The sequence below is a fragment of the Dama dama genome, chromosome 18 (assembly GCF_033118175.1).
Source record: "Dama dama isolate Ldn47 chromosome 18, ASM3311817v1, whole genome shotgun sequence".
Taxonomy (NCBI): Eukaryota; Metazoa; Chordata; class Mammalia; order Artiodactyla; family Cervidae; genus Dama; species Dama dama.
The window spans coordinates 110,157,461-110,180,861 of NC_083698.1; the positions used below are offsets into that span (position 1 = coordinate 110,157,461).

At 46.9% G+C, this 23,401-nt stretch overlaps 1 protein-coding gene across 1 annotated transcript in view; it reads left to right on the forward strand.

The window, feature by feature from the left end:
• Nucleotides 1-441: 441 nt before the first annotated feature.
• DPP6 (dipeptidyl peptidase like 6) overlaps nt 442-23,401 on the forward strand; it is a 795,051-nt gene continuing 772,091 nt past the window's right edge. Inside the window, exon 1 of the mRNA XM_061166191.1 lies at nt 442-675. Coding sequence (XP_061022174.1) covers nt 442-675 — 234 coding nt within the window. The remainder of the gene's footprint in view (nt 676-23,401) is intronic.

Genomic DNA, 23,401 nt, shown 5'->3' on the forward strand with positions numbered 1-23,401 from the left:
CGGGGATAGCGCGGAGATGCGCTCCGGATGCTCGCCGGGCTCTAGGTGGTGCCAAATTCCGGGGCCTAGGCATTTTCCCTCCCTTTCTGGTTTTCTGTTGTTTTTCTTCCCTTCAATGGCTTTGATTAGGCCGTACGCGGCCGTGGCGAGGAGTTGAAAACAGAAAAGCAAAGGGAAAGAGAACACACCGCCAGACCCCGGCTCGGCAGAGCCGCCGGGGAGGGGGCGGAGGAGGCTGAGCCAGGCGGTCGCTCGGCGGCGACTCGAGAGTGGCGCGCGGGAGGAGCGGCGCGCTGCCGCCGTCCTTTCCTCCGCCTCCTCCTCCTCCTCCTCTTCTTCTTCCCCTTTTCCCCCCGGAGGGCGTGGGGAGCGGGAGCCTGAGAGCCAGAAAGCCGATATAGAAACGCCCCAAAGACAGCCGGCGAGAGCGCGCGGAGACCGATGGCTTCGCTGTACCAGAGGTTCACGGGCAAGATCAACACCTCGCGGTCCTTCCCGGCGCCCCCGGAGGCGAGCCGCCTCCTGGGCGGCCAGGGGCCCGAGGAGGACGGCGCAGGGCCCAAGCCCCTTGGAGCCCAGGCGCCCGCGGCGGCGCCCCGGGAGCGCGGCGGCGGTGGCGCGGGTGGCCGGCCCCGGTTCCAGTACCAGGCACGGAGCGACTGTGACGACGAGGACGTAAGAGCATCTTGGCGGGGGGGATGGTTGGGGGGAGACGCGGGGCTCCAGGCGAGCCCGGGGAAGACGCACCCGCGCCGCGCCTGCGAGGGTCTCGGGGCGCCATCCCCTCCCCCACTCCTCCCGGAAGCGCGCCCACAAATCCACTCCTTGCGCGGATCTCGGTCACCGCCGTCCTGGAGCGGGTCCCGGTCTGCGGCGGCGGCGGGCCAGGAGTTGGTGGCTTTGAGGGCAGCGTTGGCGGAGCTGCGCTGCTGGGGTGTGGAATTGGCTGAGGGTTCACGGCGGCCCTGGGGACGCTTGCTGTTAGCCGCACGCTGCTATGGATCCTAAGGAGAGAATTCGATCTGTGTGTGCTTACCAGTTGGTTTCTCTGTTCTTTCTTTCTGTTTTCTTTTGTCTGCTTTAAGACTCAAGGAAGAGACTGTCCCAGGTTCCTTTTCGCCCCCTCCCACCTGTCACTGGAGTCCTTACCGCTCAGGCTGCCACTTCTCCACTCTCCACCCCTTCCCCTAATTCCCCCCGCCCCGCACTGGTGGTGGGGCTGGTGGTGATCCTCTTTCCTGAACCATAAAATAAAAGCGCTTGCCTCCGAGGCCCAGCCCTCTGTCCCAGGCCCAGCACAGTTTTCGCTGGTGGGAGTCAGGCCCTGCCTGTCCCCACACCTAGTCTTGGACTAGCCACGACCTTGGACTGTGCTAGTGGGAAAACTTCTCCGGGAGCACGTTTTCTACTCTTCTCTGGGCTGGTAGCTGGGGGTTTCAAAGGTTTGATTTGCATATCACCTTAGTAACCGATGACTCAGGCAGGACACCCGCAGGCTGCGCGAGATGGATGAGTTCAACCACCTCTATTGATCTCTTCCAGCTATTCAGAGGGCCAGGGAGGGCCAAGGGATGCTTCTGATACCTTGTGTTCCCAGAAAAAGAAAAAAAAAAAAAAAAAAATCAGAGAAAAAAATCCCAGACAAGGTCTCAGACAGGCAGACAGGACTGGCTCAACTGGTCCAGCCCCCTCTGGTTGTGTTGGGTCCAAGAGTTTACTGTGTGTAGCTTTGAGTGTCCCCCGCGCCGAGGTGGGGGTACCTGGATGCAAGTCCTCTCACAAGCCTCGCAGATGGCTTCCCCTGACAGACCCAGGGCAGTTCCTGCCTCTGCCCTGAGCAGGAGGCTGTGGTCATTCAACCTGTCCTGCCTTGCATCACTGGTTGTTTTGTTTTGTGAATGGAGGATCTGGAGACATGGCAAAAGTTTGTAGGAGACGTGGTTACACACACACACACACACACACACACACACACACACCCTGTATTAGAGCTTGCATGAGATTTACTTATTTTTGTTTATTTCCAGACACCCGCCCCTCCCTGGTTACACAAAGACCTGTCAGAGAGATGGCCATCACTCCAGTGGGTCAGGTCCTAAGGGAAATGCATGAATTCTCAGATACGAGGAACCAGAATCTCTGAAGAGGGATTTCATTGGGGCAGTTGAAAAATTATGGAGGATTAAACTCCAGAGATCTTGGGGAAGACCACCGAGCTGCAATGCAGACACAAATGATGCACTTTTTGCCTTAAATCTTTTGACTTAAAACTGTTGGAATTTGTTATGCCTGAAGTGAGAACCATGAGCAATTTCCTCCTAACAGGCTCTAGGTGTCGCTCGGGGAATGGAGAGGGGAGAGTTTCTGAATTTTGTTGTAGATGGTCTCCGCCCATTTCCCCCTCAGCTTTGAGCATGTATTCCTCCTTTCAATTTGACATATGTCTAGAACTGTTCCTCAGATAAGCAAAAGGGTTGCACTGAGGAGCAAATTATTAATTTAACATTTGCAAATAATTTCTGCTGAGATGACTCTGGAGAGTATATCTACTTTAAATTCATGAACTCCTGATATTAATGTTTTTTATTTCATGGAAAATGAAAAAAAGGGTGTGTGTATTGTCTGTGTGTGTAAATGTAGGTATAAATGTAGTATATGCAGTATCCTTCTGAAATATATATATATCATGTTTAAAATGTATTATTAAAAAATGACACATGACTAAATGTAGCATCAATTTCTTGAAAATTTTTATGTGCTTTTCTCAGAAAAAAATATTCAGGATTGGAAAAATTATGTCTAAAAATATACTACGTAGGTGTACACATTAAACAGATTCTTTTCGTTTCAGTCACAGGGAATGCTATTTGCTATGAGTTAGTACTAGTTAAAGAAAGTAGGTACAAAAACTACTTTTCTGATATCAGCCCTTGTTAAGATGAAAGAATCTTGAGTAATCACCCTGTGACCTACATTTAACCCTTAAGAGGTACAACTGATTAGGAAAACGTTGCATATTTTTCTGTGTACCTTGGGCATCCCCAGGGCATGCTGGTTGCTGCCCAACGTTCTGAAGCATCCTGTCTATTAGCACCCAGGAAATCTTTAGCACCTTCGTCTGGAGTCCCAGCACTAAGGCTGCTGGTGTCATTGCTCTTTGTGGCTTGTCTGTGCCGTGGAACAGAACAGCCTTCCCACCTTGGTCACTCACATGATGGTAAACAGCATTACCGTTAAAATCCAACGAGCTTTCTGTCTCATTGTCCTGCCATCTAGAAATGAGGAAATAAAATGTAGTTCTTGATCTGTGTCTGTGTGTATGCACACGTGTCTGAATGGGACTGAGAATGGACAGTTCTTTACAAAATAACGTTGAAGGTAGTTACCAGGTCTGGAAGAGAGAAGTCAAACGCTGCAATTGCATGGTTAGTGACTAGGAGTGCATTGCCTGTCTGCACCAACTACATGTAGGGACCTCTCTGCTGTGTAAAATTCTGTTTCGGGTGGGCCAGTTTTAAGGTGTGAAGTTTAACTTTGAAGAAGAAAGCAAGCCAGAGTGCTTTTCTACCAGAGTTTCCTCATCAGTCATATTTATTTAAAGTCAACAACTCGGGAGACCCCTCTGAGGAATCAATAGCTATTTTGATTTAAAATTCATTTCATAGGCTAAAAGTAAGTTGCCTCTTAAAGGGACTGTTGCTGGAAGTGACTTTTAATGGAGTTTAGTAACTTCTAGTAGGAATTAACTTCAATTAATTTAAAAATACTGAACCTTGTTGCGCCCTCACTTGAGCATTTCCTTTTGATTTCTCAAAGGACTTTGGAGGCCATGGGTGACTGTCCGGGCACTAGGCTTGTTGGGGCCACATCAGCATGTTCCTGTATTCTTGATTTTTGATGACACGTGATTTCCTAACAGTACAAATGTGACAACAGGATTTTAAAACAGCAATTCAGCCAAAACAGAGATTGAGCAAAAATCATTGCTTACGCAGTCTATCTTATGACGTCACTGCTGTCTAGCTTATGACGTCATGCTTCTGATGTATTACACCTTCCTGTTTGTCTGCGACCACCAGCCCTTCTTCCTCTCCACCTTGACTTTTCACTGACATGCTGTCAACATACTGTTAATTTCTCCTTGGAGTTTATCAACTTTAACTTTTCAAGCAGCTTGACTCCACAGAAATATTTGTATACCTTCTGACTTTCTTACGCAATTTCAAATGTATTTGAAATCTCATATTATCTTCCTAACATATTGAGAAAAAGGTTAAAACTTTCAGCCACCAGCTTGATCTCATTATTTTCATGTCGAATGCTTAGTGTAACTCATCTGTAGAAGAGTTATGGGATGTCACAGGGTTGCTTGGAGCTTTCAGATTCTCAATCACGTGATCTAAAGTGGACTCACTAGTTCATTACAAGGGTTCCTTTTTCCTTATTTAGGTTGGTGGCACACTCACATTCTTACTGTCTTCACTGCAGAAAACTGCACACACAATGTCTTCAGCGTCCTCTTCATTACTTGATAAAATGACCTTAGTCCTGTTGTCTCTTCTTTTGCTCCTGATCACTGCCACCCTACACACTTCAGATCTCTGTATCATGTGTCTTTCATGATGCCACATGAATTCATGTCCTATCTCTCTCTGACCCTTGTTAAGTCCTTTTTTTCCCCTCCTCTCCCTCATGTAGGGGGTTGGGAGAACCTATACTCCAAGGTTTTGGTCTCCACTATTCTATTTTTTCCCTGCCATGCTTTCTTCTTAAGATAAATTAAATATTGGGAAAATTAAAATGAAGATAAAGGGAGCTGAGTATATTTCACAGCTTCTGTAATAGCAGATGGCCGAAGTAGCTTAATTCCTCTGGTGTACACCTCCTAGCATCTCTTCTGAAGAGTACTCGCTTTTCTATTTTGCAGAATTTGAGAATTGTAAGGTTGGAAGGACCTTGGAGGTCCCCACATGGATCTCTTCTCCCACCTTTTGTTCCACAGATCAGTTTTGGTAGTGGTGGCAAGACATCACGTAAACTATATCCCTGACTGTCACTTCCCTCTCTTTTTCGTGTGGTTGTTTAGTCACTCAGTCATGTCCAACTCTTTTGTGAACCCATAGACTGTAGCCCACCAGGCTCCTCCAGCCCCTCCATGAGGTTTTCTGGGCAAGTCTACTGGAGTGGGTTGCCATTTCCTTCTCCAGGGGATCGTCCCGACCCAGGGATGGAACTCACGCCCCGTGTCTCCTGCCCTGGCAGGCAGATTCTTTACCACTGAGCCACCACTCCCTTCTCTTTACATCTCATTATTCTAAATGACTTTCTGCCTAACCTCTTTATTTCTACTTCTAGTACTACTATTTCTTCCACCCCTGAGCATGGCATACAGTAAGCATAAGCTTGTACAGTTGCATTTCTCTCCGTATCTTGATTTCTTTCTTGTAATATGAAATATCTCACTAGATAGGCTTTGAGGCGCCCTCACGGGTTTAATGCTGTGTGACACTATATCATAGGGCCCTCCAACAGCTGTCCTCCTGCAAAGTCTATTTTCTGCATTTCAGAGCAATGTTAAACGCAAGACAAGTCAGTCGGTCCAGTTCAGTCTCAGTCCTGTCCAACTCTTTGCAACCTCTCGGACTGCAGCACGCCAGGCCTCCTTGTTTGTCACCAACTCTTGGAGCTTACTCAAACTCATCAAACTCATGTCCATTGAGTTGGTGATGCCATCCAATCATCTCATCCTCTGTCGTCCCTTTCTCCTCCTGCCTTCAATCTTTCCCAGCATCAGGGTCTTTTCCAGTGAGTCAGTTCTTTGCATCAGGTGGCCAAAGTATTGGAGTTTCAGCATCAGTCCTTCCAATGAATATTCAGGACTGATTTCTTTTAGGATGGGCTGATTGGTTCTCCTTGTAGTCCAAGGGACTCTCAACAGTCTTCTCCAACACCACCGTTCCAAAGCATCAATTCTCTGGCGCTCAGCTTTCTTTATAGTCCAACTCTCACATCCATACAAGACCACTGGAAAAACCATAGCTTTGACTAGATGGACCTTTGTTGGCAAAGTAATGTCTCTGCTTTTTAATATGCTGTCTAGCTTGGTCACAACTTTTCCTCCAAGGAGCAAGCATTTTTTAATTTCATGTGTTTACTATCTAAAACAGTCTCTCTGTGAATGTTTTGGTAAAGTAGCTATCACAAAATTATACAAAATTTTGCTTATTGTCTCAGTGCAGAGCAGATAGTCATCACTGGGAAATTGTCTGTTATAAGCAAGTACAAATGGTGATATAAACAGAGATTCAGTGCTAGCTGACTGATGGGTGAAGCCAAATATAGCATCAAAACTGTCTTGCCTCTGCACTGCACGCTGTGTTTTTTAAAGCACCACTGGGTGTATCTCATTCCACCTTCTTGTTACCTTGGCCTGGGGAGAACCATAACAAAGAGCTAATCTGTTGGCTTGAAAAATTAGTCAGGGTAAGCCTGATGTTTTTCATTTGGATGAGTCAATTGTCCACTGTGAATTATCTCAAATAAATTTCAATGCGCTAACAAGCCTTTGCTCTGTGGAGTTGGCCAAAAAAGTACGTCTTTGCTTAAGGCCGAATCCTTTTGTGGAAAATGAGCATTCTGCCTTCTCGGTGGAATTGAGTTCTGTGTAGCAGGAAGATCTTTTGAAGTGGGCACGGCAGCCTACTTCATATGGCGTGCTTCCTTTTATTCGTGCTAGTGCACACTTTTAAGTAATTTACTTGTATATGTTACCTGTAGATATGAGGAGGTCTGGAGTATTAGATAACATAGCATCAGTTTATACTTTTGACAATGGAATCAGCTCTTTTTCCCACATGAGATTAATATTCTAGTATCACTATGTAGACAGGAATTGCTCTAGATGTTGACTTTGGACACTTTTTTCTTCGTAAAAATAGGGCTTTTTATTTCATACTCCAAGCTTTTTTCTCCTTCGGAGTCAGAATGATTAATGAGTTTAATTTTTGGAAGCAACTGGCAGGAGTTGCTGAGTGAGATGTACACGCTGATTGTATATAACCCTGTTCCTTTTAATTACTCTGATGATAACATTGCATTTATCATGTGCATATGGAATGCTTCTCTGCAATATACAGTAGTGATCCCTTTCATGGAGTGTTGCCTATAAAATAATACATACAGTAATCCTTTCAAAATTAAATTCTGCCTAATAAATATAGTGTTAAGGGCAGTCAGTACCCATATGCCATGTTATGCTTTGCTTCATTTTAAACACATCCATTCGATTTTATGAACATGTGCAAAAAGAAAAGCACTGAGCCTTTCTGGTTGATGACTTTTGGAACGCTTATCTTTAGAAGGATCTGCATCTTGAAATTATCCAAAATAAAATATTTAAAAATTGGATAACATCTCCTCTTACAGATGAGAAGACTGTAGATAGTTATGTGAATAATATTCCGTAAATCACTTATGTTCTCTGACCTCAGAGAAACTCAGGCTTCCCTTCTCTCCTATCCTTCTCAGTATCCACTATGGTACTGTAATTGAGTGGAGGAATTAACTTAATTATATCACTGGGTTTCAAACATATGAACGTTATGAAATCTTAACAGTCTAAATTATTTTGATTCTAAATGGATATGCTAATTGCCAAAGGAAATAACAGTTTCACCACAGTGGTATGAGACTTTTGCCCTGAATGGGTTTCCCCACTGGTTTTACTCTTTTTTCCTCCGTACAACGCTTTCTGTGTTTCCTAGCAGCATCCAGACCCACTGGAAGCACAGACAATGTTCAGTTTTGTCCCATAATCTGGGAACATATATGGGTAACTTCACAGGGAGTCTGAAGCCAGGAAGGCCCACAAGGCCCAGATGGTAGACTTCCAGGTGATGAGCATCCTGCTTCCCAGAGTCGGAACATCTCCATTGACGGCAGCAGGCACCAGGGAGTGGGCATCATCGCCGGGCACCTGTCAGGGACTGGAGTCTTGCCTGGATGCAGGAAAGAGGGGGACCCCTGTTGCTACGGATGGAATGGTTCTCAGGTCCTGGAACAGTCGTTCCCTTTAAAATAGACAAACCTAACTAACTCATTCCTGTGGTATGTAGATAAACAGCTTGAAGGCATTTAGAGTGCACTAAAATCGTACTAGTACCATGCCCAATGGAAATTAACAACAACAAAAAAAAAACCATACCTCCACATAGTTTTTAATTAAAAGGAAACTTCAAGATTTTCCAGGGTATCACAGTCATTGTCAAAATAAAATCTTAACTTTCTCTAATGTTCGGATTTTATTTGCTATCAGCTTTTACCTTAGATGATTTGGGGTCAGTTTTAATATGCCTCTTAAAAAAAAATGTGGAGCAGGTTTTCGTGGCATGTTCCCCAGTTTGGAATTGAGAAGACCAGTGAATCCTTCTGTCTCCTATCGTTTACTGTTTGAGAAGATTTAGTTTAAAGACAGAACTACTGGAATTAATACAGCTGTTTCATATAGCAACTGTCTTTGTTATATCATCTGTAATATATTTATATGATTGTTTATATCCCTTCTATTTTATATATTGTGCACCTAGTATGTTTTAAGATGGCATCAGCCAGAAGTGGACCAGGATTGGAAGAAGGGAGCATTGAAGAATAGGAACAGGAATAAAAGAGGTTTTATGCAGTACAAGTGAAGAGGGGGTGGTTAAAGCAGAAACTAGAGGTAGAGAAATGCATGAGAAGATCCTGGGCCTCCAGGCTCCCTAACCATTTCCCCCAAAATATTTAATTTCCTAAACTGTATTCAGATCCTTCCTATGCTTCATACAGTCTGCCATCCAGCAATTTAAACATCAAAAGCAAAAATAAGAAATCTCTTTGAAAGTCCTGAGAGATGACATTATCTCATCAGTTTGTGAAAACTCTAAGGAGTTGCAAGCTGGTTGCAACCCCACGAGGTAGTGAAACCTCGCCCGCCTTGTGTGAATGGCTCCAAGCCCTGGAGACGCATGGCTGGTTCTGGGCTCTTTGTGGCTTCTGCATATCCCTCCTCAGCATCTCCACCACTCTGCGAATGGACTGCTGCCTTTCAGCATCTTAAGCCAACAGAGACAAGTGGTCCCACGCTCTGCCCTCTTAGTCCTCAGGTTGCCTGGAGATGAGACTTTCATCCCCGCCTACCTTGCCACATCATCTTGGGAATATTCCCAGAGGGGACGGTTGTCATTTTCTGGAACACTTGGCTGCGGTTGTATTAATCGAACACCTAGCTCCTTTCGCAGGTGAACTTCTAGGTCTTCTCTGCTGTTACGTCCCTTCCATCTTTTCCAGCTCGCGAATGTGTGTTCTCCGTGCCAGGTGTGAGGGCAGTGTGCTGCAGGTGAAACTCTTTGAGTCCAGAGTGAACCCATCTGTTCGCAGGTCCAGCCCAGCGTGCATTGCTGCTGAGAATAGCACTTTGAGGGAACAGAGGCTCCACTGAAACTTACGTGGGGGCCATGGTTAGTTCGCTCGAGGGGTGTGTAGGCGTGGCACGTGGAGAAACGGAGCTGGAAGTCAAGTTGGGCTGAGTTTCCAAACTGGACCTCACGTTGAGTGTTCCCGTGGTTTGGCGCCGGGTCACTGCTGCTCTGCACATTATTGTGGGGTCTCACGGCACCTGTGGACTTGTGCCCTCCCTCCTAGCGTCCCGTGCGGTCACGTGGTTGACCTTGGCAGGTGGCATGGACTAGACGAGAAGAGCTGTCCTAAGTGGACGCTTTGTGAGCCGGCCCGTGGTTTGCCCTGCTCTCCTTCCTTCTGCCGTGGACGCTAGCAGTATTTCAGGTAGAGGCCGTTCAGTGAGAAAGATAGAAAGTTAGGTTTGTAAAACACCTCGGTTACGTCCATTCAGCGTCACCAGGCCTGAGCTGACGGACACAGAGGAATACGTGTTCCTGTGGATCAGCCACCACGCACCGTTTCTGGACCTTGATTGTATCCTCCTCTGTGGGTAAATGCGGCACTTTCTCAACCTCTATGGGAAGTTTCATTTTACCTTCCTGCATCACGCTTAAAACTTTTCAGTTCCCAAAGAGACAGAAACAGAAATTTCCCTGGGAGGGCACCCGATGTTGGGGTGATGAGTTTTAACGAGTTCCCTCATTTTCTGTCTTTCGGGAGCAGGCTTGTTGGGTGTGGTGGAAAAGGTGAGAAGAGACAAGTGTGGGTGCTCATGGGAGGGGGCAAGGGAGAGACTGAGTGGCCAGAGTGGACGTACAGGTTCCTAGATAGTAATGATGGAAGCAAACAGCCTTCCGGATGCTGCAAAGGCTCCGCCTTAGAAATGAGCCTTCTGGGCTTTAGACCATTCAAGTCAGCAATGAAGAGGCTCTGAGGTTCCCATAAGGAAGCCTGGATGCCTCGTCTGTGTCCTTATATTGTGTGTTGTGCTCTTCATTTCACGTGGATTTTGGAATCCATTTTACACGGAATCTACATTTACAGTGTAGGATTAAAGAGGACATGTGTGTGTGTAGTGTAAGTCTCTCAGTTGTGTCTAACTCTTTGCAACCCCATGGACTGTAACCCACCAGGCTCCTCAGTCCATGGGATGTGTTAGGCAAGAACACTGGAGTGGGTTGCCATTCCCTTCTCCAGGGGATCTTCCCAACCCAGGGATTGAACCTGCGCCTCCGGCATTGCAGGCAGATTCTTGACTTCCTAAGCCACCAGAAAAGAGGATATGTCTTCATCTAAACAATAGGCGATGTCATCAGACACGCTCAGATCTAGCAAATGCTCTTTCTCCCCCAGTGCCTGTCCTGGCCAGTTCTTTATTTCACGTGTGGAAAGGTGTCACCAGTTTCTCTTCCTTTTTCCTGGATTTTTCGTTTCTCTGAATGGACAGAAAAATCAGCCCCTAAATGACTGGCTATCTGTTACAGGGAGAGGGGAGATGCTGTCAAAGATGGGGCACTGTTTCTATGGAAACAGGAGCTGGGTGTGATGATCGGGGATGTCTGGTTTCCTTGTCGGGCGCTGGCCTTACTGGACACGCCATCATTGATACCCTTCCTCACGGCTGTCCTGCAGCACCAAGGAGATCATATCAACCAGAAGCTTTTTGTCTCCCCAGGTGTGCGGAACGCACCTGAGCAGAATCCTAATGTCCTGTCTCCCTGTGATCTTTGATCCTGCTTCTCCTGCTCCAGCACATCTTTTATTTCATCATAGCCATAGGGAAAACAGTCTTGTTTTCGACTTCTGGGGTTCATCACAGTGTCTCTGAAATAGAGGCGGACTTGAGGGGTCATTTCTGCCCCTCCCCCCCGGTATCTGTCACCCTCTCTTACACACACTTGAGAGCCATTTTCCTGCTTGACACCATCCTCCAAGCTTCCCTTCCTCTTGTCCCTCTCAGATCCATCCTGACCGCATGGACAGTTCATTTCCCCGTGTCCTGAAAGCACTGCAGAACGTTCCGCGGGGTGACCCTGCCCACGCAGCTCCTCATTTCCCTCGGTAAATGTCAAGGACCCTGTCGTGGCCGGATGGTGTGCGTTGTCTGTTCCCTTTGCCTGAACATCCTGCCTGCCTGCCCTTCACATCTCTGCTTCCCCATCACTTCCTCAGGGATCTGTGCTGGGCATCCTACTTAAAGTTGCAGCTCCCCCACCCAGCCCTCCTGGTCTTCCCCACCCTGCATTTATCACCTTCCAATATGTTGTTATAATCTTCTTATCATGCCTGTTTTATTTTTGTCTCCCCCCCCCCCCCCCCCACACACACACAGACACACTTAGAGTATCAGCTGACTAGTGTCAGGATCTCTGGCTGTCTTATTCTCTGGCGTGTCCAGGTGCCTGGTGTTGTACCTGTCATGGCCAACGTGCTCAACATGTGTGAAGGACTGGCATCCTGCCTGACCCCATCTCTGCTCACTTCTATTCGAATAAGCACAGTGCCCTTAACCCAGTTCTCCAGACCTTCTTTTTTCGAAATTAAAGGAGTTCTGAAATTAGAACTCTGAACCTCCTATGTGGCTGCTTACAAGTGGCTACAATTGGATTCTTTTCTTCAGATTTTCATCTGTCCTTTGATGCTGAGCAGTTTCTGCCCAATGGTCAGGACTTAAGACCACAGCTGAGAAGACAAAACAATTATTAGGGAAACAGTAGGAGTTACTTTTGTAGGACCTGCTTAAGATGTGTGATAGTTGGCATTTGATACTTTGTCTGAGTTTAAAAATAAGTGTGAGTTAAAAAGAAGTCTAATACTTTGGCCACCTGAGGGGAAGAGTTGATTTAGTAGAAAAGACCCTGATGCTGGGAAAGATGGAAGGCAAAAGGAGAAGGGGGCGGCAGAGGATGAGATGGTTCCATTGAAATACTGACTCAACGGACATGAATTTTAGCAAACCCCAGGGAGCTAGTGAAGGACGTAGGAGCCGGGCGTGCTGCCATCCATGGGGTTGAAAAGAGTCAGACACGACTTACAGCAACACAAAGGATAAGTCAGACAGAAACAAATACTGTATGTTATCACTTATATGTGCAATCTGAAAAATACAATGAACCAGTGAATACAGAAACAAAAGCAGACTCACAGACACAGAGAACAACTGGTGGTTACCCACTGGGGAGAGAAAAGAGAGGAGGGGACTTTAAAAAGGGGTTATGATGGGATTATGTGAAATCATGTGTATGAAACTTGAAAATTGTAAAGCACTGCAGAATTTAAGGAACCTTTCATTGAGTAAAAATGTACGAGATACATTTTCTATATATAACTGCTTCTGCTGACTTTTTTCTCTCTTTTTGTGGTTATCAGAGGAAGGAGTCCCATTAGGGAAATGCAAACCTTCAAGAAGAGGAGATTCCTAAAAATACGGCATTGCAATAAGTTGTTTCTTGATTAGAAATTTGCATTACCTAATTCTCAATTTAAATGAGAGAAGAAGATCACAGCTTCTTTTTCCTTGGTCCTGTGATCCTCATTTCATGTGGCAGGTAGAAAGTCAAATCAGAGTGTTTTTGAACTCTATGTCATTAGAGGGAAACTAAAGTTCCCAAACCAAAATGCACAGATTCTGACATACACACACACAAAAAACTCTTCTGGATTCTGTAATCTATGCAAAACTGCCGGAGGCACATTAGCTACCTGCAGCGTCCATTTTTATGACGATACAGTCAGAGCTGCCTGGCGCTTTGGATGGAGCTGGAACAGGAAGGGAAGTCTGCAGGTGTGACCCTGACTTTTCTGCCCACTTCCAGCCTGGCCTGGCACCGCCGGCCCCTAGAGGCTGTCTCAAAGCTGCAGTAGGACTTTGACTCAAGACTCCTTAAGTCTCGATGATGCAAAATCAAGATTTGCATTTGCATTTGCTGTGGCCAGACAGGGTTGAGTGCAAATGTGTTCCGTGCTGAGGGCTCTTGTGCCCACATCAGCCTGCGCTGAGCTGTTGAACAGCACCGAGGACTCACCCCAGACCCTCCGTTTAGAGCACGGTCTGTGGCACGGGCAGCTCTCTGATCCGTGGTCAGGCAGCTGCAGGCAGTCCTGGGCCTTCCTCTGAAGGCGCGCTAATAAGCATGTGTGTTTCCTGATTTGTCACACGGTGCAGAGTGCAGGCCCTTAGGTAAAGACAGTGCAGTGATAATAAGGAGATGCGTGGCTGGACAGTCAGCTCTCTGACCACTGGAGTTAAGTAGTCGAAGTGCCTCCGAACACTTAAGGCCCAAAGACGCACGGAAATGTGTTTTCTGCCATCGTTACACAAGGGAAAAGAATGTGCGTTAATGGGACACCGTTTCCCGGCTCAGCACCCTGGTGCTAGTCCAGGGAGAGAGGGAGAGAGGTGTGTGCGCGCTGCTCACTCAGCTGTGTGCGACTCTTTGAGAGCCCCCTGGACTGTAGCCCGCCAGGCTTTTCCATCCATGGGATTCTCCAGGCAAGGATACTGGAGCAGGTTGCCATTTCCTCCTCCAGGGGCTCTTCCTGACCCAGGGATCAAGTCTGCAGCTCTTGCATTGCAGGTGAATTCTATACCGCTGCGGTGCATGTGAAAAGCCACCTCTCACACACTCCACCCGTCTCTCTGCACCTGAGAGAGGGCCCAAGGACCCTGACCCCCTGCAGGCACCGCCCCCCACTCTGCAGAGCAGCTGAGACAGCGCTCCACCCAGCAGGTCCACGCCCTCCCTTCCTCTCTCAGCCTCAGGAGGGGGCGAGGATGGTCCTGGACCCAGCACACCGGCCCATCACTGTCAGAGCCTGGTCACAGGTGCTAGTCTGGGACACAGCAGTGCCCATGGAGGAGGAAAGAGGCCACTGGGCAGGTGGGCACCGGGCTGCGGAGGGAAGCCTCAGAGGAGAGAGCGGAAGCCAGCCCTGCCCGCAGAGCCGGGAGCTTGGGGCGAATGGGGTGCACCCAGGAAGGTCAGAGGTCTCCGTGGAAGTGCATCATTTCAATGTGTCAGCCAGGGAGCATCCGCCTTCACTGGATCAGAGCAGCCAGACCCCAGGCTTCAGCTTGGATTTGTCGGGGTTTTCAGTCTCTGCTGCCCCGAGTTCTGGGCTTGTGATAGCAGTCACCAAAGGGGAGCGGGGACAGAGCCAGCAGAACGTCATCTCCTCCCTAAAGCAGCTGCGCTTTTAAAATATTTTCCTCACAAGTACAATTTCACATGAAAAGTGGGTAATACGGAGCTCTTGAGTAACAGCCCAATTATCCAATAAACTCACAGACACTGGCAGGATTTCGCCATGATCTCTTCCTGCCACGGTTTATGAACGCGCCGCACACGGAATCGATCCTGTGTCCACCCCGCCGCGTGATCGCGGGGCACAGGGCTGGGCAGTTGTTGGATGGTTTGTGGTGAGGGTGGGGCCCCACAGTGGGCCATGTGTGCCCTGGACTCAGCCTGCTGAGCATGAGTGCCAACCGCTCACCATTTAGTCATCGTGTAGCCTTAAAGAGTCACTTTACTCTTTTTGGACTTTAGTTTCCTCATTTATAAAATTAAGGGGAAAATCTATGGTATTTTTCTTATTGGCATATTGTGAAAGTGAAAGTCACTCAGTCGTGTCCGACTCTTTTGACTCCATGGACTGGAGCCTGCCAGGCTCCTCTGTCCATGGAATTCTCCAGGCAAGAATACTGGAGTGGGTAGTCATTCACTTCTTCAGGGGATCGAATCCAGGTCTCCCACATTGCAGGTGATTCTTTACCAGCTGAGCCACCAAGGAAGTTCAGTTCGAGTCCATGCATGTCAAACACTTAGAATAGGATCCTACATGCCCTAATCATAAAGTCCTTGTTACCGGGTCTAATTGTTTTGGAAAGGAAGGGTGGAGGACTCTGGTGTGCCCTTCGGCAAAGTGTCTTGGGATTAGAACTGTGGAAAGGAAGGGGATGTGATAAACCCCCAGTGATCACACAGGCACTGATTATTTAATTGTAATCCCTTGCATTTATAACTCAACCATTATCCCGATATGCAGGTTGAGTGGTCGGTTATGAGAGGGCTGGACCGCTGGGTTCCATGGTTTTAGGAAGGGCTGGGGATGTCAGCGTTCATCAGGGTTAATCAGGATCCCCCTTGGGGTGGGTTTGTGCACTCCCCACCCTCCCCCAACTTTTATGAAAGAAATGTGGTGGCTGGAGCCGTAGGTTCAAGACCAAGCTCCCCTCCTGAGAGAAGGACAAACAAGGCAGTGCAGGCTGACCCCAGATTAATTCCCAGACCCTGTCATCTCCACAAAGACCAGATACCTGCCAAGGATGTTCATGGAGACCCTCTGGAGCCTGAGACCTCAAAACCAAATGAGGAAACAGTAGCTGAAAAACATGGCTTCTATTGAGGTCCATTCTGTGATTGAGAGTTTGAAATATTATGCACGGTCAGTGCTCAATAAGTAACGTTTCCCCAGCAGTGGTCAGAATAGGTCCACTGCGCACTAGAAGACACGGAAAATACTGCGGAGGCACTGCCTGCTGGGGAAGGAGAGCATCCACAACCCACAATTCAGCTTGAGGATTTATTATAAAAGGACCCGCTGGCAAAGGTGGCCGTATAAAACAGAGTGAAAAACAAGTATGGAGTCAGTGGAGCTATTTAGAAAAATAATGGAAAACTGGCCAGATCATGGGTTTGACTATAGCAATTGAAATTTAAAAAGTGTTCTAACTGTAAACAAAGATACTGAACCCACTTCTCTTCCTGATCCTCATAAAATTTCACTTTAACATAACCCCTGCCTTTTAACTGCCTTTCTATTAGCAATTTAGTTGGGAAATTTTCATTTTAAACCTTCCAAAGTTTCTTCACTCCAGCCTGAGGAGCAAGTGGATGGGAACCTGGCTGTACCATCCAATTGTCAGAAGAGAAGGCGTGCCCACCTTTGAAGTGGTTTCTGTAACTTTCTGTGATTGGAGAAGCACCTCCATCACCCCCAGCAGAGCGAGCATCACACCGTGAGCAGCTGGAAGGGGGTTTAGACAGCCAACGGCACTATGATGACATTTCTTCTCAGTAACCAACCAAGGAAGTCAATGTATTTCTTCCACCACGTTGGCCTTATGTAGTTAATTTCAGGTTTCCCGTCTCTATCACTCTCTGTTTCTCTGTGTGTGTGTGTGTCTCTCTCTCTCTCTCTCACACACACACACACACACAAGACAAGCTCACCGAGGAATGTCCACCACAGTGACCAACCCAAAGCAGTAGATGTGTTTCCCTCTAAACCAGGGCTCGTGAAGACCTTCATCTGAAGTGTTCCTCTCGGAGGTGGGGGAGGCTGTGTTTGTTCACCTAGACTCTGGTTGGTCCTTGCCGTGGCCCGCAGCACATACCTGCCTGATTTCCCAGGACTCGGCCCATGGTGTGAAGACAGACTGCACACTGAATGTCAAGGTGGGAAATCTCTCTCAGATGTGGGCAGCAGTCCCCGTGAGCTGGCTGATCGCAGTGAGCTCACCAGGAGATGAGCCAGAAAATGCAACATCAATGTAGACAGTGGGGAGAGAGGGGCGGGGAGGATATGAGATTTTCCCAAAATGAAGCAGAGCCAGTGTTGTGTTCAAGGAGACCTTGGAGCATTTTCTACAAACTCAAAAGCCTTCGAGATGAAAGAAAAAGCTCGGAAAAAGACTCAGTGAATCATTGAAAGCCTTGGAAAGGTATCATGTATCTGAAATACCTGATAAAGTTAAGACATCTTGAGGTTGGCTTGCAGGCATCAATGGTTCCATGACCATGTACATCTTACAGGGGTCAGCATGCCATAGCTGTAACCTAGAAAGTCAGGAGGAGCTGGTAAAAACATCTCTGGGCACCTGACTTGCTGTCTGGGTCACTGTTTCTCAAAGCTCATTGCCTTCCCAGTGCTAATGTTTCCAAAGAAAGGTCTTCCCAAGGAGGCACACATCAAAACACTCTAAAAGCAGGAACACGACTAGGGAAATACAGAAGGAAATGTCTATAATTAACCCAGCTCAGCTGAGAAGCAAGATGCAAATTTCAGTGAAGCCAGGCCAGAATGAGAAGGGGAAAATCTGTATCCAATTTTGGAAAAGTTCCCAATAACTCTGAACGCCTTTGGGGAAGAGCATATTCCATATTTTTTTAATGACATGATTCTAGTTCAGTGTTGAAAAGTGCGGCGACGTTTGCTTGTTCTGAATAATCCACAGCCCTTGGCATTTTTCCTGGTTTTTATGGCTCCAGGACTGGCCAGCACTCACATTCATTGAGTTCAAATAAAATCTGTTGACTAGTAAAATATAAAATTTCACTTAAAAAGACAATTATGAAGAACCTAATTTAATCTAATTCTTTTCACATCAGTAAGTGTGTATAACTGTCAGCTTTGCAGTTCCTATGAAATAAGATTGGGCTCTTGTTACAGAGATGGGGGAACCTGTGCAAGGTATTATCCACGCTTCCCTTTTTAAATGTCTGCTTGTGTGGAAAAGAGGTTTTCGTCAAAAAGTTTGGGAAGCATTGAATTCTTTTTTTAAAAATTTCTTTTAAATGTTTCATTAGAGTATAGTTGATTTATAGCATTATGTTAGTTTTAGGCGTACAGCAAAGTGATTCAGTTATGTACATATATCTATATATTCTTTTCAGGTTCTTTTCCATTATGGTTTATTACAAGATACTGAATATGGTTCCTTGTGCTATGCAGTAGGTCATTATTGTTCAACTATTTTACTTTACTGACAAAGGTCCATCTAGTCAAAGCTATGGTTTTTCCAGTAGTCATGTATGGATGTGAAAGCTGGACTAAAAAGAAAGCTGAGCACCAAAGAATTGATGCTTTTGAACTGTGGTGTTGGAGAAGACTGTTGAGAGTCCCTTGGACTGCACAGAGATCCAACCAGTCCATCCTAAAGGAAATCAGTCCTGAATATTCATTGGAAGGACTGATGTTGAAGCTGAAACTCCAGTACTTTGGCCACCTGATGCGAAGAGCTGACTCATTGGAAAAGACCCTGATGCTGGGAAAGATTGAAGGCAGGAGGAGAAGGAGACGACAGAGGATGAGATGGTTGGGTGGCATCAGCGACTTGATGGCCATGAGTTTGAGCAAGCTCCAGGAGTTGGTGATGGACAGGGAGGCCTGGCGTGCTGCAGTCCATGGTGTTGGAAAGAGTCAGACACGACTGAGCAACTGAACTGACTGAGTATGTCTGTTAATCCCAAACTCCTAATTTATCCCTACCCCACTTTCCTCTTTGATAACCGTAAGATTGTTCTTTATGTCTATGAGTCTGCTTCTGTTTTGTAAATAAGTTCTTTTGTATTTTTTGTTCAACCTATAAGTGATAGCATATAATATTTGTCTGACTTATCTCACTTAGTACGATAATCTCTAGGTTTATCCATGTTGCTGCATAGCAAGAACATACTGCTGAATGGCAGTATTTCATTCTTTTTTTCTGGTCGAGTTGTACTCCTTTGCGTATGTATACACCACATCTTCTCTGTCTACTCATGTGGCTGCAGACGTGTGGCTTGCTTGCCTCTCTTGGCCATTGAAATTAGCGCTACTGTAAACGTAGGGGTGCATGTTTGTGTGTGGGGGTGTGTGTGTGTGTTCAGTTGCTGAGTTGTGTTCGACTCTTGTGACCCCCATGGACTGCAGCATGCAAGTCCTCCCTGTCCCTCAGCATCTCCCAGAGTTTGCCCACGTTCATGTCCATTGAATCAGTGATGCCATCCAACCATCTCACCCACTGTCGTCCCCTTCTCCTCCTGCCTTCAATCTTTCCCAGCATCAGCGTCTTTTCTAATGAGTCAGCTCTTTGCATCAGGTGGCCAAAGTATTGGAGTTTCAGTTTCAACATCAGTCCTTCCAATGAACACCCAGGACTGGCCAAAGTATTGGAGCTTCAGCTTCTGCATCAGTCCTTCCAGTGAATATTCAGGGTCGATTTCCTTTAGGATTGACTGGTTTGATCTCCTTGCTTGTCCAAGGGACTCCCAAGAGTCTTCTCCAGTAGCAGAGTTTGAAAGCATCAATTCTTTGGTGCTCTGCCTTCTTTATGGTCCACCTCTCACATTTCACCTGATAGTCATCTCACATGACTACTAGGGGTGCATGTATCTTTTCAAATTCGAGTTTCTCTGGATATAGTCCCAGGACTGGGATTCCTGGATCATATGGTAGCTCTGTTTTTATTTTTTTGTGAGGACCCTCCATACTATTTTCCGTAGTAGCTGCAGCAAATTATGTTCCCACCAACAGTATAGGAGGTTCCCTTTTCTCCACATTCTCCCTAGCATTTGTTATTTGTAGACTCTTTAGTGATGCCCATTCTGACCAGTGTGAGATGGTACTTCATTGTAGTTTTGATTACCACCTGACCTGCCTTTTGAGAAACTTGTATGCAGGTCAGGAAGCAACAGTTAGAACTGGACATGGAACAACAGACTGGTTCCAAATAGAAAAAGGAGTACCTCAAGGCTGTATATTGTCAACCTGCTTATTTAATTTCTATGCAGAGTATATCATGAGAAATGCTGGGCTGGACGAAGCACAAGCTGGAATTAAGGTTGCCAAGAGAAATATCAATAACTTCAGATATGCAGATGACACCACCCTTATGGCAGAAAGTGAAGAATAACTAAAGAGCCTCTTGATGAAAGTGAAAGAGGAGAGTGAAAAAGTTGGCTTAAAGCTCAACATTCAGAAAACTAAGATCATGGCATCTGGTCCCATCACTTCATGGCAAATAGATGGAGAAACAGTGTCAGACTTTATTTTTTGGGGCTCCAAAATCACTGCAGATGGTGATTGCAGCCATGAAATTAAAAGATGCTTACTCCTTGGAAGGAAAGTTTCGACCAACCTAGACAGCAAATTAAAAAGCAGACATTACTTTGTCAACAAAGGTCTGTCTAATCAAGGCTATGGTTTTTTCAGTAGTCATGTATGGATATGAGACTTGGACTATAAAGAAAGCTGAGTGCCAGAGAATTGATGCTTTTGAACTGTGGTGTTGGAGAAGACTCTTGAGAGTCCCTGGACTGCAAGGAGATACAACCAGTCCATCCTAAAGGAGATCAGTCCTGGGTGTTCATTGGAAGGACTGATGCTGAAGCTGAAACTCCAATACTTTGGCCACCTCATGAGAAGAGCTGACTCATTTGAAAAGACCCTGATTCTTGGAGGGACTGGGGGCAGGAGGAGAAGGGGATGACAGAGGATGAGATGGCTGGATGGCATCACCGACTCAATGAACATGAGTTTGAGTAAACTGCGGGAGTTGGTGATGGACAAGGAGGCCTGGCGTGCTGTGATTCATGGGGTCGCAAAGAGCTGGACACGACTGAGCGACTGAACTGAACTAAACTGAATAATTAGCAGTGTTGAGCATGTTTTCATGTACTATTGGCCATGAGTAAGAAACTGAATCCTAAAGGTCATATTTGCTTTAAATAAGAGCTTCACAGTGAATGAGCACATTAAGTAGATGCATTTATGGCAGGATCTCTCCCTCTTTACATCAGTTTGTGGAATGGCAGTATTTGAGGGGCAGGTCTCACATCTCCCCCCTCTTGAGCAGTGGGAGGAAGTCTCCTTCAGACTCTGCTGGTTTCTTTGCATCACAGCTTGTCTCCGATCCTGTTCATTTCCCAGGGCTGCTGTGACAAAACACCTCCAATCAGGTGGCTCAGACCAACAGAGACATATTGAATCACAGTTCTGGAGGCCAGAAGTTCAAAATCAAGGTGTCGGCAGGGCCCACCTCCTCTGAAACTGATGGGGATGGGCCCTTCCTGATCTCTTCCAGCTGCTGGCGGCTCAGGAGTCCCTTGGTTGGTGGCTGAATCACTTTCCTCTCTATCTGGTTGTCCACGTTGTCTCTTCTCTCTGTGTCCCTTCCCTTCTCCTCCCAAGGACATCATTTATATTGGATGTAGAACTACCCTACCCCCGGGTGACCTTGTCCTAACCAATTATATCTGCAACAATCCGGTTTTTAAATAGTCACAGTGTGAGATGCTGGGGTTAGGACAGCATAGCTTTAGGGGAGAACCCAAATCAACTCTTAACACTGACTTCCTGACGATTTTCTAGAAGCGGGTAGCTTCTTGGTTACTTTAGAGCATTTGGAGGGTTATTGCCTATGTTGCTGGAATTTTAAGGAACAATATATTATCACTAAGTTTGACTCACTGCTCTGTGTAGTGGCTCCATCATTCAATCATTGTTGCCAGTTTATTGCTGTCCTTGGGGACTTTTCCTTTGGGGAAAACAATTCGGAGAGGAAGGGAGGAAACAGATTCTGATGTTAATAGTTAGGAAGGCCAAAATGATGAGATACTGCGGTGTCATGCATTGTGCTTTAAGCTGAATAAATTAAGCAGGCAAGGGACTGTCACGGAAGGTGAGAGTCACTGGACTCCAGGGAAGGTCCAAGCTCAGAAGTGTGGAAACCATCCTCTCTTCTGCAGACAACTCACTCCACAAAGACTCCTGATTGGTCCTCTTCTAGGATATCACTCCACTCAGACTCCTGATTGGTCCTCTTCTAGGACGTCCCTCCACGAAGTCTCCTGATTGGTCCTCTTCTAGGATGTCACTCCACGAGGACTTCTGATTGGTCCTCTTCTAGGATGCTGCAATGTCCTGTTGGCATGGGAACCAAGGGACAGCTAATTATGTGACAGTGCAGCGCCTGGATGTACACACCTGTTTCTGTGGTCCTGTTCCAAAAACCAACAAACCAACCTCTAGCAGGATCATTGTCGGTGGAGGATGCATGGCTTTATTTATTTTCCTTATTTCTTTCTTCCTTCCCCGATAGACTATGCACATGAGTGGGGAAATTAGAAAATAAGGGAGTGACCAAACTGCCGGTAGAAAACCTAGGTGTGTTCTGTGATGCCAGAACAGGAAGATGTCTAGAACCTGGTGCTCTGAAGGTATACAGACACCTTATTAATGCCTAGAACCAGGATTGGCATCCTTGGGGGCCAAGTCTTTGGCCTCATTTTTTCTCCCCTTGCCCCTCCCAGGACACAGGCTCCCTGAATCAGGGGAGGGTAGGAGACAGGTGTGTCCCGAGCAGTCACGTGAGCAGTGGAGGTTCCTAGGAAGCCATTCTTAACCTACCTGTTCCAACATGCATTCAGACGAGTGGCTGGTGATGCTGCGTGGGATTAGGGTCAGGGTCAGAGTTGGAGTTTCCCTGGTGGCTCAGATGGGAAAGAACCCACCTGCCAATGCAGGAGACTCAAATTTGATCCCTGACTCGGGAAGATCTCCTGGAGAAGGGAATAGCTCCTCACTCCAGTATTCTTGCCTGGAGAATCCCATGGACAGAGGAGCCTGGTGGGCTACAGTACATGGGGCTGCAAACAGTCAGACACGACTGAGTGACTAACACTTTTTGTAGGGTCAGGGTCAGGGTCAGGGTCAGGGCTGAAGCACTGGAAGCTCCAGTTAGAACCGTGGAGAGGAAAGGTCCTTAGGGTTACAGGGAAAGGTTTCTGTTTGCTTCCACCCTCTCCCCTCTCCATGGGTCTGGCCATATGTCCTTGTTGATTCTGTGCAAGATAACAGCCGGTCCGCAGAGTTCCTGGTGCTGCAGATACGTGGGCATCAAGGAGACTTTGCTCCCCTCCCTTCGCTCACTGGGGCACGGCTGATACTCTGCTCTGGTGGACTCCCAGGGTGAGTAGTGAAGGGACTCCCACTTTACAGTCCATCTTCCTGCAAAGTCCCCCGGGCCCTGTCTGAGTCACTGTGACAGCCTCCCAGAAGGTCTTCCTGCACACAGTGGTGGGAGCACATGTCACACCACACAGGAAATTGCCTGAGTTTTGGGGGGTCAGGGAGCGTGCCCCCACGTCCCAGGCCCCTCCGGGGACTGGCCCTGCGCTGGCGATGTGGTGGGGACTCGGAATTT